The following is a 13069-nucleotide window of genomic DNA, read 5'->3' as shown; positions in this document are numbered from 1 at the left end:
GGCTGGGAACTGCCATATAACTCACTAATAAGGTGTCTCAGGCACTAACTTGTACAGCTTGCTAAATGCTGGTTTTCTCTTGAGATTTTTCTAGCCTTCGAAAAGAGTTGGCTAAACTCCCAACTGCTAATTAGTGAGCTGACAGAAATGTCTCAAGTTTTTGAACTTAGTGGTGTTTATTCATTCTATCAGGGTTAATTCTCCATGCATGTTTGGTACCATCTCATACACAAGAAAGTTCACTAAAACGCATTGAATGCATTTTGTGGTCCACGTTTCACCCCCTAACTCCCACCAAGACAGACTAGAGATTCGGCATTACTGGTTTCTGCATTCGAAAACAAAAGATTTAGTATTACATTTCCTGCCAGTTGGTTTTGTCACTTTCTACATAAAACTAAGAACACCTCTATCCCATGTATTGTATGTGCATCCTCAGAAAAATAGAGAAATCAATCTACATCATCTCAAACTCTCAAAAGCATTTGACACATTTCATGACTTCTTCCTTTTTGTGAAACATGTTTCACTCTTGGCTTTCATGATACCACCTTCCTGATTTCCAGCTTTCCTGCTGCTCATCTCAGTTTCCATGACTCTTGCCTGATTGTTCTCTGAAACGTGTGTTCTTCTTGACCAATCAGTAGACATAGATATGACACTGAGCCTTCGTCTTTATCCAAACTCTCCCTGGCCTCGGAGTTTTGAGTGCCATCTAGTTGTTAATGACTCAAATTTCTATCTCCGGGCCTCCACTTTTCAAAGAGTATTAAAATCCATACGTCCAACTTTCTACTCTTGGATCTAAGAGGCGTATCAAAATGAGTACAACTAAAACAGAACTTTTTATTCACCATCCCTCCAACTTCTTCCTCCTGCTGTCTGGCCGAGGTCCCAGCCAAATGTGAATGTTTAGATGCCCCCAACTCCTTGCTGCAACCGGCTCTCCTTTGTTCTGCTCAGAAAAGTTTCTCACCACCCTCCCTATTTTCTGGCCATGTTAATTTAAACACAGTCTCTTTCAGTTAAGCTTCCTGTTTAATGAGCAGATCCTGGGTTTCCACAGATCTCTTTTATTCCAACTTTCCCTTGCTACCCAAGGATCCTGCTTTTTATAACTCTGCAGGGAGGGGTGTGGACGAAGTGACAGTCCTGACACTCATCTTTGATCAATGCATTGGTGACTTTATATGGTCAGTGGACAAAACCTTTTCAAGAGACATTGATAATGCAGCAGTTTTGACACCAAGGTTTGACTTGACTGCAAGTAAACAAAAAATATTGCAAAATTTTGATACAGTCAGATGAATACCATTAATTCTTCTGCATGTTTTTATGATCAAATAATAACTGAAACAAATATCCTTATCATATTCTAGAGTTTCAACCATTCTCTGATCTCTGTGAATACGTACACATATGGCATAAAGAAAACATGGTACAAAATATCCACATTATCAAAACTCACACCAAAATAACTACATCAAATAAGCCAGGATACTAAATGCATTAGATTCATAAAACTAGTTAGGATAAATGCCTGAAATGTGTACTTTGATAAAATTGCAAAGGTTCAAAATGTCCATGAGTAAAAAATACACACTCCTTTTAAAAAAGACTCTTCAAATCTTAGAGCTACCACAGTGCCAATTTTTAAAAAGTAATGAACAGCTTTAGGCTTTAAAAGCATTATATTAAAAAAAATAAAATTACACCTCGATGGTGGCTCTAGGTAAACAGGCAAATTACGATGTGAGAAACAGTGTGCTCGTCTAAAAAATAAAGTGGAAATTTGCCTTTTAATGGTTGGTTAAAATAGTCTCAGAAGTAGAGCTAATTTTCCCAATGGAAACACATCCTAGGTGAATTCACACCCTTTCCACTGCTGCCTGATGGAAGCAAAGGCTCTGGGATAATGGGGCACTTTGAGAAATAAGCATACAAACAAATAACACCACCAAGGCCATGCTGGTCATTCAGCCTCAGGACAATAAAGCTGCTTTGGCTGAGGGTACAGAGCATTGGCAGGGGAAGAAAGCTACCTAGAGCCTATAGGTGTAGGGTTTGAAAAATTGTTGTTTTTGTTATTTATGCAGAAGAATGCTAAATTGGAAGTTTCATGTGTAACAAAATAGGAGGTGCTAAACCAAGATTTACAAACTTAAACATCTTTAAACCCCTCCCCGCTGTGGAGGTATAAAAGGGTCTAGGAGATTATTTATTTGGAGAGCCATTGGCTCCCACACACCCTTCCCAGCGTGCAAGGGTACTGGGCTTCTCCGAGCAAAGGGTGTTAGGGACTCCTCAGAGAGCTCTGTGTGTGTCCTGCCAGTTTGCGGGATACTGTGCACTGATCTGTGAATCATGCCTGAGAAATCGAATGGGTCAGAGGAGAGCTGGAGATTCCTGTGTGTAGCACAGCAGAGGTGGGGAAGTAGGGAAGAAAGTGCACTCCCAAAGACTGCTGGGGCAAACGATAGCTGTGTTCTGTGTGGACTGGAGGTGCGTCATTAGAGACAGGCAGGCTGGGTTTACTGAATCGTGTCCAAAAGACCAGGATGGGCCAATCGGATCGCACTTGAGAGTTTTTCGGATGGCTGTAGGGAGCAGACAATTCACTTTCCTGGATGTAAGGGAGAAACATACAGCCTGGGTTGCTGATGGCAGCCATCTTGGACCAGGGAAACATCTAGACCAGGGGTGAAATTGACAGAAAAAGGAGAAGACACCAAAAATCCAGCAGAAAAATGCAGCATAAACCATGGACAAATGGTCCGTAAAATCCACCCTTGATTAAACTTTTTGCTCTAGTCCTGTCAAGTTTGAGTTAAGTTTTCTAGCATTTGGCAGCGAAAGCGCTTCACTATATAATCTTTTCTAAATGATGTGGGAGGAAATCCACAGTCAAATTTGTGCTAGACCAGGAGTGTCCAAAACCAGAAAAATGCAAAAGAATCAGAATGCCTACTTCACTTGGTTCTTAGAGTGAACTCTCTCTCTAGGGAAGATGTGAACTCTAATCCAAATGAGACCTTAATTGAAAAATGAACTTCTTTTGGCTGGAAGGTAAGAAACAGGGAGAGTAAATTATGTGTTACCTGGTAATGAACTCTGTGGGAGCCAGAAGAAACTGACTGCAGGTCCTAATGAGAAAATGGAAAAAAAAGATATATCCATAACTTAAAATTAGTTTGAATAAGCTGCCTCCACAACTCTATCAACTGACCTCCCAATTTACCGTTACTAAAGTCATCTGGGGACTAGCTAACTCACCCAAATTCATCAAGGTTAAACAAAGAAGACAATGCCAAAACTAATAAAAGCATACCAAGTTGGGCTGAAAGAAGAAAGGCCCTTTCACTATTGAAACATAAATTTTAAATCAGTGTTTAGAGGTACATAATATTTTATAATTGCAAGGATAAAGAAGACCAAAAGTAAAAAAAAAAAAAAAAAAAAAAAAGACAGGCAATTTTAATAATTGGGGGTCACGTTGACTCGGCACCAGAACACTTGGTTTATGAAGAGAGCTTCTAAAGTCCCTTTAAGCCCTTTGAAAGAATTTATTTATCTCAGATCCGATACATACTGTCATGGGAATTGTGTTTATACTGATAAGTTGCTTGGCAAACAGGTTTTCATAGACTGCAAAAAGAAAATCACTGGGCACCTCTGTATGGTCACAAACCGCAAATTAATAGGGTTGAAATTAATGAGGTTTTACTGGCAGATTCCGAGAGCCTGGCTCCCTTTATAAAGTTTTATAACTAAGTTGTCACCAGAGTCCTGTCCTGCAGGCTTCCTTGTTAATGAGTATAGTGCTTCTATTTACAAATGTCAGCCTGGGTAACTGTCCTCATACCTGCTTCCCACAGGCTTTATCAGCTTCCTGTCTTTGCCCAAGTCAGTGTTAAACATTTCCCTCTTTGAGTTTGCTCTTTCCTATTTGCTTTAATCCCACTTTTAATTGAATATTGGTGTGATAAGCATGCCAATAAGTTGGTTTTCAACAAAGTCAATTTAACAGTTATGTATTTTGCTACTGCGAAATTTTGTTAGGCAAGTGTTAAGGGAAAAAAAAGGGTTTGGTAGCAATTATGATTAATTTTTATTGCAGATTTTTTAAGTGAGGCTCCACAATAAAATTCAAACAGGATTTTTCAAAATGAGATGCTGTATGTCCCAGGAATATTGGTTTAGACCTAAGGCACACACTGAAACGTTCACAAATTTTAACAAGCTAACGTTACCCTTAGTAAAAATAGCCCAATGAAGCCACAAGTATAAAATTTGTTGACTTTTCTTCTCTCACCCATATCAGTATTCAAAATTTGACATTTATCTCAAAGTATGTTACACTCACAGTTCCATCTCTATCTTTAACAATGCTGACGAGAAAAAATAATAATTTTTCACATTACTTTATGCCTCCTACCTGAATTGATTGCCACCAAAAGAGATACAATCTAATGTTCAAAGCTAACTGGCTACAGATGGAAAGGATTTTAAACACTATATATATATATATCTTCTTCATTTTTCACATTTCCTCATGTATAATGTGTTGTCTGGAAGAGGGGTTGCTCATATTGGGGTATCTATTAAAATCACCCAAAGCTTAAAAAATACAAATGTCTGGACCACATCTAAACAAGTGATTCTAAGGTGCATCTTTCATCAGGAAACAATGTAAAAAAAAAAGTGGCTATTCATGCTCTGTGCCATTTGTAAAAGGAAGAGAGTGAATATTCCCCGTCACAGTTTTGCCAAAGCAACTAGGGACCTCTGCAGTGCTGGGTTGGGGTCTTCTCTCTTTGCTGGTGCCAAATTCATGGGAATGTCATATATAAGCCTCTTTCTTTCTCCTTCTCAATGGTAAGATGAAATTGAGAAAAAAAATAGGTCATTCTTTTGTGTTCTGACACAAATTCATATGAAATATAAGAGTCTTTTTTTCCTGTAGGAGTTATATTTTTCAAATATAACTGTCTTTGACAAAGTCTGTGCTAGGTACAAAACATTAAATAAGCCCAACCCTAAGTTTTCTTTTATTATGTATCAGTGCCCTCGGAAATTCTGTATAGCTCAAAAAATACAGGCATGTCGTTTGGTGAGAAGACAAGGAGCTCCAAACCATAGGTACAGATCACACTAGAACAATACCACCGTGTAGTTAATCCAGTGGATCCTTTCCCATTTCAACCACCTGAGCAGGGAAGTTAGTGAGGAGGGGGGAGTGGGGGAGGGAGAAGCCACGGTGTATGCTTAAAAGCCAAGGCCACCACACGTCCATTTCCTCTCCAGATGCATCCTTTCAGAAGCAAATAAACATGGCGGATAATTGTTTACAAAAATGGAAAACTGAGCAGAATAAGAAATCGGCTATAGAAACTCACCTCCTGTAGGCGATCTATGTACATACGGCAAGTCTCCAAATCACAGTCTCCACGCACAACGAGAATACCCAGAGGGATGGCTAAGGGGGAAGGAAAGAGAAAAGTCTAAAATAACATATTTGATTTCTCTAGATTGGCAAACATGTGTTTCCGATGGTTAAAAAAGGAGTCTCATAAATATTATTGGGATTTTGGATCTTTCACTTCCCTTGTGAGCTTACGCTATTTCGGCAGCGGTCATATTCTTTCTTTGTGTGATCATATTGCCCCTTGAGACCTGGCCAGCCTTCATTTCATTTTGTCTCAGTGGCCCAGACATGAAGTTGAATATTACGGAAACAGTGGGTTGGCAGGAGCAGGCGGCTGCTCGTAGCCAGCTGATAATTTATACCTGCATTTGCAATACCCAATGTACCAGAGAGGAATTTAAAAAATCAGGATTCTGGGCACTTACGCTTTTCCATGCTGAATGCATGGGGCTTAATCTTTCTGTCAGTTTGCAATAGTCCCTTTTTAAGAGACTCAACTACTCAAGGCAGTGTTGCTACCTGCTGGCCAACAGCAGAACTAAATAGGAATAAAATGCTTAAAAAACAAAAAAACAAAAAACCGAAAAAAACCTGGAGCTTCCAGAAGGTTCACAGCTTAAAAATCCAACTGATTTTAAAGATGGTCATTGTAAATGTGGTAGCAGCAGGACTGCAACAAACAATAAGAAGAAGCTGTTAAGTGCCTTCAATACCATATTTAGGTGACAGTAAATGTCACATAGTGGCTTTCGTGAATAGAACCTCCTTTTTCAGATACAACCATAAGGTTCCTTAAATACTGCAAAACTGTCTCCGTCCCAAAACTTCAAAAATGCATGTGCATAATTCTAATTTTAAAAGTATACTACCCTGTTAAATCCATGACTGAACCAAAAAAAATTCAAAATCTTGAATTAATTCACTAGAGACCAGCAAGCAGATATGACAATGGTGCTCATTAATGATTTTTAAAAGCTTTTCTTCATTGAATTTATTTTTAAAGCCCAATCATCAAAAAAAAAATGGGTCTGAAAATACCAAGGGCTCGGGCTTTAAAAACCAAAAATAGAGAGAATAAAGTACATTTGAAATGCATGGAAACATCATGAGGAACTCACAGAGTAATAGGGAAGGCGTACATATGAACAAAAATAATAATAAATGTAACATAGAGTATATTAAATGTATGAACTTAGTCATTTGAAAACTATAGGAGAGAGAGAGCGAGAGAGAGAGAGAGAGAGACTATAGCCTGAAAGACAGATTTTAGGCTTTTAAAGGACATAGAGCCCCTTGAACTCTTTTCGTCAGAGAAGCAAGGCTGGTCTAGAGAAAAAGAAATAGAGTGCATGTCTCAATATTACGTCCCATGGTGGTTTCCACTGGGAGATCCATACCACCGTCCCATTCCTTTAGGTTCCCAAAGTCCTACATGCATAAAGCTTGAAAGCATCCACCATCTTGTAGAAAGAACGATGTAATTCTGAGAATGAGCGCAAACTCTCTCACCTCAGGAATAAGACGTGTTTACCTATACAGCCCTCATGGCTGGTAAAGAAATGGTAGACTGTCAACAAAAGTTTGTAAAAAGAAGAAAGACAGAGAGGCTTAGGGCCTGTTCAAGTGTGAAAGAGGAAGTGAGTCTTTAAGGGCTAAGTCAAGTTTCCAGGATAGGCGAAGAAACAACTGTTTGGAGCAGAGGTAGAGAGTGCGCATTGGGTTGGAGCCTGCCTTTGCCCGTTCTTCTGGAAGCTAAGCAGGAGAGGCGGTAACCAGACAAGTGAGGAACCCTGCAACTATCATATGTGTTTAAGAAATACAAGTCTGGAAAAATACTTCTTCTCATTTTTTTGAATATAAATAGACACATCAAAAATGTCTTCAGTATGGTAATCATGCACCTTTGAAAGAAACAGAAGGGAAATTCAATAAGGAGATCCCTAAGAAGCAGTGATTAACGTGATCCTCAGCTTGACGACTACTAAATAGATCCAAATGAAGTGATCCACAGAGGTAAGGGAAGAATAAAGATCTCTAATGGTTGAGAAATGATGAAGAAAAGCTACAATTTTGATCTGGAAAGTAAGCCAAAGGTTGTGACAATAGACTATAGCTATAATTAACAGGGGAGCGCATGTTAGAATCTTGCTTAATGATATTTTCTCTTAATTTCAAATGTGCAAATCTAGAGAAATGAAATGTCATTAATATTTATCCATTTCTTAACTTAGGAGACACATTTAATAGAAACACTGGAATCCTGTCAACACCTCTGATATCCTTCTATTATCAATGCTTAGAGTTAGTCTGGTCATAAACTCAACGTACTTGGTAGAGGTATTTTAGACTACAATTAGAGATTGGATACTCCCGACCTGGAATCAAGGTGTAGCTGGGAAAGTTTTCAAACACGCGTCGTTCATTTGTACTATGAGTATAAAATCAGCAACTTTGCCTATTCCTCAAGAAGCTGATTAAGAGAAACTGTGCTTTTGATTATTAGCTAGTAATTGGGCTTAAGAAGAAAAAAGAAAGGCATCCTCTACCAAAACTTCATAGCATGATTACTAACAATTGCCAAATTTATCCTACGATGGTAGCAACATGCAGTAAAGGATTTATAGTCATTGTCTCCTGGATTCGAACCCTAGTTCTGCTTTGGTCTCACGAATTACTCACATTAGCTCTTTGGTCTCGCAAGTTACTCAGTTCTTCTAATCCTTGGATCGAAGACTATGATATTTAGAATAAATCTTCCAGGATTTTGCAAATATTAAAAGCAACATTATTCTCCCTTACTTCCTTGACTTTCTTTTGAGCATCTTTAGCTAGAAAATGGATCTATCCAATCGTCTATCTTTTAATTTAGCATAATACTATAAAGAATAGTTGGTAGCAGTTCCGTAAATTATATTCCTTTTTACTTAAAACTAACTTCTATTCTTTCTGTGATGGGAAAAAGAACTATAGTGTAAAAATGTAATCCGGCACTTCCATTTGCAGCTTTACATGGTGAAGAAAAAGGAGACATTTGTGGAAAATTACCACCTTCCTTTTTGCCAATTGGCAAAAATTCACTGATGTTTCCCTCACCTGAACCAGGAACAGGAAGTCACCTGAGGATTAGCATTACTGTCCCCGTACTTGATGACTCATCTTATTTGGCTTTAGAGATTTTACTTGCCTCCGATAAGCATCAGCTAATACTCAACCTACATAATGAAACTTTCATTGCAGGGATCAAAGGGAATTTACAAGTTCTAACTAAGCAATAAAGAACAAGCTGGTTTCTAGATTAAGATGGCGGATTTAACACACACTTCTCTCTCACCAGAAATGCTATTAAATTATAGTAAACGGATGTTTAAAAGACATAAACCAACAAAAAAGAAGTGAAAAGGGGAGGAGAAAATAGTAACAGATAAAGCAGATGAAAAGCAGGTACCTGACCCAGAGTCCCTATAGAGTCCAATTCTAAACCATGGGTGAAGATAGATGAGAATGAACACAATTTACACTGCAAAACCCTCAGAAGACTTGTAAACTGGCAGCATCAGGTACCTCAGGAACCAAAGCTAAAGGAGGCAGCTAAAATAAGAACCACTGGATGTTAGATCACTAGATTCCACCCACTTGGCAGGTGCAATTACTTTACATAAAATGGGGACTAAATGATCATCTACAGAATGTAGAGATCCCCAGCTTTCTTCCATCATCACCCCAAAAGCTGGCAGCCGGAACCCTACCTTCTTGGAAATCCGAAGGCTCTTCTCTGGGGAGTCCTCAGAGACATGAGAGAAAATATCCCTCCATTAAAACTCCATGTGCTTGTGGGCCAGTGGGCTCTCAACCACAAGGTTGCTGGTTCAAAGTCCCACAAGCGATGGTGGGCTCCACCCCCTGTAACTAAGGTTGAACACGGCACCTTGAGCTGAGCTGCCTCCTGGATGGCTCAGTTAGTTGGAGCGCAGGCTCTCAACCACAAAGTTGCCAGTTCAATTCCTCGAGTCCCACCAGGGATGGTGGGTGGCGCCCCCTGCAACTAGCAACAGCAACTGGACCTGGAGCTGAGCTGCGCCCTCCACAACTAAGGCTGAAAGGACAACAAGTTGAAGCTGAATGACACCTTCCACAACTAAGATTGAAAGGACAACTTGACTTGGGAAAAAGTCCTGGAAGTACACACTGTTCCCCAATAAAGTCCTGTTCCCCTTCCCCAATAAAATCTTTTAAAAAAAATCAATGTGCTTGTATTTTTAAAAGATGAAAAGAAGAAAAAGCATGAGCATCATTCAGAGAACAAAAAATAATAATCCTTAAAAAAATTCAAAGAATAGCGTTAAATAGAAAGGTTAAAAGATGAAGCTGAGGAAACGTCCACAGAACAGGAAAAATTAAAAGAGGCATAAAATAGGAGGGAATAGCTAAGAAAAATAAAAAACTGGTCCAGATGACCCAACATTTAAATAATACGATTCCAAAAACCAGAGAAAAATAGAGAGAAGCAATTACCAGAAACAAACTAAAAAATAATAATAATAAAAAAATTTCTTAGAACTGAAGAATATTCATTTCCAAATTGAAATGGTCCAACAAATGCCCAGTACAATAACAACAGAATAGTAGGAAGACGTTTTAGTTTGAAATTTAAGAATATTAGGGACAGAAGAGTCCACACACTTCCAGAGAAGAAAAAAAACAGACAGCATACAAAGGATCAAGATTAAATGGTTTTAAAGTTCTTAAGCAATTGTAGCGTCAGGAACCACACCTTCAGAATTCTAAGCCTTTTACACACAATCCAAACTATCAAACAAGCCCAAGGATTGAACAAAGGACACACACTCTACTAAAGAGCTACTGCTGTACTTGCCCCAACAGAAGTTTGCAACAAGAATGAGGAGCACACGGGATGTAACCAGTGAGGATCAATAAGGAAGAAAAACAAAGGAAACTTCCACGGGGATGGGGCTAGAAGATCCAAGATGACAGATCTATTGGGCTACCAAACAATGCGTATTGGAACACTGTATCTCAAGAGACAGATATGTTAGATTCTCATACTCCTTGGACAGTTATTTTTCAATCCAAGGGAAGAATGCCCCGGTGAGTCTGAATCAGTTTCTTATGTATGTAACAACACTGGATCACCTCCAGACGTGGTCTGCCTGGACCTGTTCTTTAGAGCAAGAGTTAGGTCATGGTGAGGCAGAAAAACTCGAACAAGCCCATTCTCTTTAACAATATTTCAACTTGATAGCTAGAACTCACCCTAACGGCCTGACAAACGCTTCCCAGAACTCAATCATTACCCTGCCCACTAAGTCCTCTCTGAGTGGGCTCACGTGCACTCTCAGGGAAGCTGAGGCCAGACAATAATCCAGACTCTTTTCAGCTCTCCTGAGAGCCTTTATCTAAAAGTGCAAGCATCATCTTTTCCTACACAGGGAGGTCTAGGATTGCTTCTCAGTTGTTCGAAACCACTCAATATCTGGTTCAGGGATGCATACATTGGTGGTAAATATGTATCCATCAAGAGAATGGCAAATACAAAAATTAATATACTTGTTGTCTTGGTAGGACAGACACTTAATTTGTGTGGCAGGCACATGGATGCCCATTTTACCATTAACCTTTAAACGTGTGCATTTTATATGCATACAAATATATATGTGTATACGTCTGTATGTATATGTATCTATACGAACAAACAACATATATGAATGGAACAAGTATGTGTGTATATAGACAGACAAACAGGAGGTATTTCAGAATTAAAAATAAGTAATACAAGCTATCGGTGGCAATTGATTTTAATGATAATGGTGCCAAAGTTCACTGCATAGTTTCAGAGATGTTCTCTATGAGGTTTTTTCTTTTTAAAGTATCAATCAGTATCAAGTAGGAAAAAGGAGAAAACTGTAGAGAGGTAATCAAATCCCCCAAAATGATAGCTATTGCTGCAATCCATTTCCACCGATGGACACCAAGCATAGTAAGCAATCAAAATCCCCACGGCTGTGGTGACGTGTGTAACAGGAAGATCTGCCTTATTTGGGCCTCAGATGTCTCTAGAGCAGCACATCTAATGCAGCAGCCATCAGGCGGATGTCAGAGTGAGTAACTGAAATGCAGCCAGTGTGAGTGAGAAAGTGAAGTTTTTCTCTCATCTTATTTCTAATTAATTTAAAGTTTAAATAACCATGTGTGGCTAGTGAGCGTTACAGTTTTGGTCTCTGGGGAATCAAGAACTTGAATTTCCTTGGTACCAGATTCTGTATATGTCCAAATCACCCATGTTTTAACCTTTCCACAGGAAGGGCACAGAGCCAATAAACAAAAGCTGCGTTTCTCTTTGACTTTACCCATTTGCCCTTCCTCATTTCTAGCAAATGTATTCCTTGGCTGATTGAGGACAAATGTATTTCCCTTACTCTATAGCCTACCTTTCTTATCCTAGCTTCCTTATTCATTTCTCTGTCCTTCCTTCTAGGTATTTGCATATAAATGACTAATAATTGATTATAGGGTTAATCCTCTAAGAAGCACTTGAGTTTTAACGTGTTTGAAATTTGGGCTAACATGATTGTGACAGACTGAATGTTTGTATGCCCCCAAATTCATATCCTGAAGCCCTAATTCCCATATGGTATTTGCAGAAGCGGCCTTTGGAGGTAATTAGGGTTAGATGAGGTCACGAGGGTGGGGTCCTCACGATGGGATTAGTGCCATTACAAGGAGAGACATCACAGAGCTTGCTTTTGTGGGCTCTTTCTTTCCCTCCCTCCACCATGCAACAGCACAAAGGCAGTCTTCTATGAGCCAGGAAGAGGGCTCTCAGCAGAAACCATATTAGCCAGCACCTTGCTCATGCACTTCCAGCCTCCAGAACTGTGAGAAAATAAGCTTTTGTGGTTTAAGCAGCCCAGGATATGGTATTTTGTTATGGCCGCCCAAGCAGACTAAGACACTGAGAAAGCTTTGACAAATTTAGGTACAGAAATAGGGGGAAAAAATGGAGTTCATTGGTCATCCTCAGCCCTAAGAAAATTATACAACCAATTACTTCTTTGCAGCCAAACCATGAGCCTTGCCCAGCTCCCCTGTCAGGGTTCGCCCGGCCTCCATTAACCTCCTTTCTCTCCTTCTGTTTGTTTAAGTGCCACATAATCCAGAATGCGATTAAATTAATTAGTAAAAAATCCGTGATATATTTTACATGTGCATGCTCTAGATTTTATGTGTGAAATTAAATGCCAACAGGTCACACTAATTAATTTTGCCTTTTATATTTGATGTTAAGACGACTTGAACTCATTATGCAAATTTATGCCAAATAGTGCAGAAATTAACACTATTCATCTTCAACAAATCCAAAATCTTCTAGCAATCACTCCACAAGTGTACTCTTTTATCTGCAAAACACTTCTAAAGTGCATATGCACTAAAATAAAATATGTAAAATATGGTTTCTAAAATATATGTTTCACCACAAATGATAAGTAAAGTCAGGGAATAGACAAAGCTCAGGTACCCTACATATAGGATTGAATTGCCCAAAACTTTAAAAACCAAAGTTTTAAAAAGCTATTAAATGGGAAAGGTCTAGAGTGTTAAGAAAAGTTGAACAATGTTTTACAAATA

The 13069-nt window shown here is 38.9% G+C and overlaps 1 protein-coding gene across 13 annotated transcripts in view; it reads right to left on the bottom strand.

The window, feature by feature from the left end:
• DGKI (diacylglycerol kinase iota) overlaps positions 1-13069 on the bottom strand; it is a 376792-nt gene that overhangs the window by 78176 nt on the left and 285547 nt on the right. For all 13 annotated transcript variants that reach the window (XR_012490351.1, XR_012490352.1, XM_074315319.1 and 10 more), the window contains 2 exons: positions 5397-5476; positions 3099-3143 (listed from right to left, as the gene is read on the bottom strand). Coding sequence is in view for 11 of the 13 variants with exons in the window: in XM_074315319.1 (XP_074171420.1) it covers positions 3099-3143; positions 5397-5476 (125 nt within the window). In the remaining 2 variants the exon portion in view is untranslated. The remainder of the gene's footprint in view (positions 1-3098; positions 3144-5396; positions 5477-13069) is intronic.

Source organism: Rhinolophus sinicus, linkage group LG11 (assembly GCF_036562045.2).
Source record: "Rhinolophus sinicus isolate RSC01 linkage group LG11, ASM3656204v1, whole genome shotgun sequence".
Lineage (NCBI taxonomy): Eukaryota > Metazoa > Chordata > Mammalia > Chiroptera > Rhinolophidae > Rhinolophus > Rhinolophus sinicus.
The sequence above is the reverse complement of the archived record's forward strand: the minus strand, read 5'-3'. Positions and strand labels throughout refer to the sequence as shown.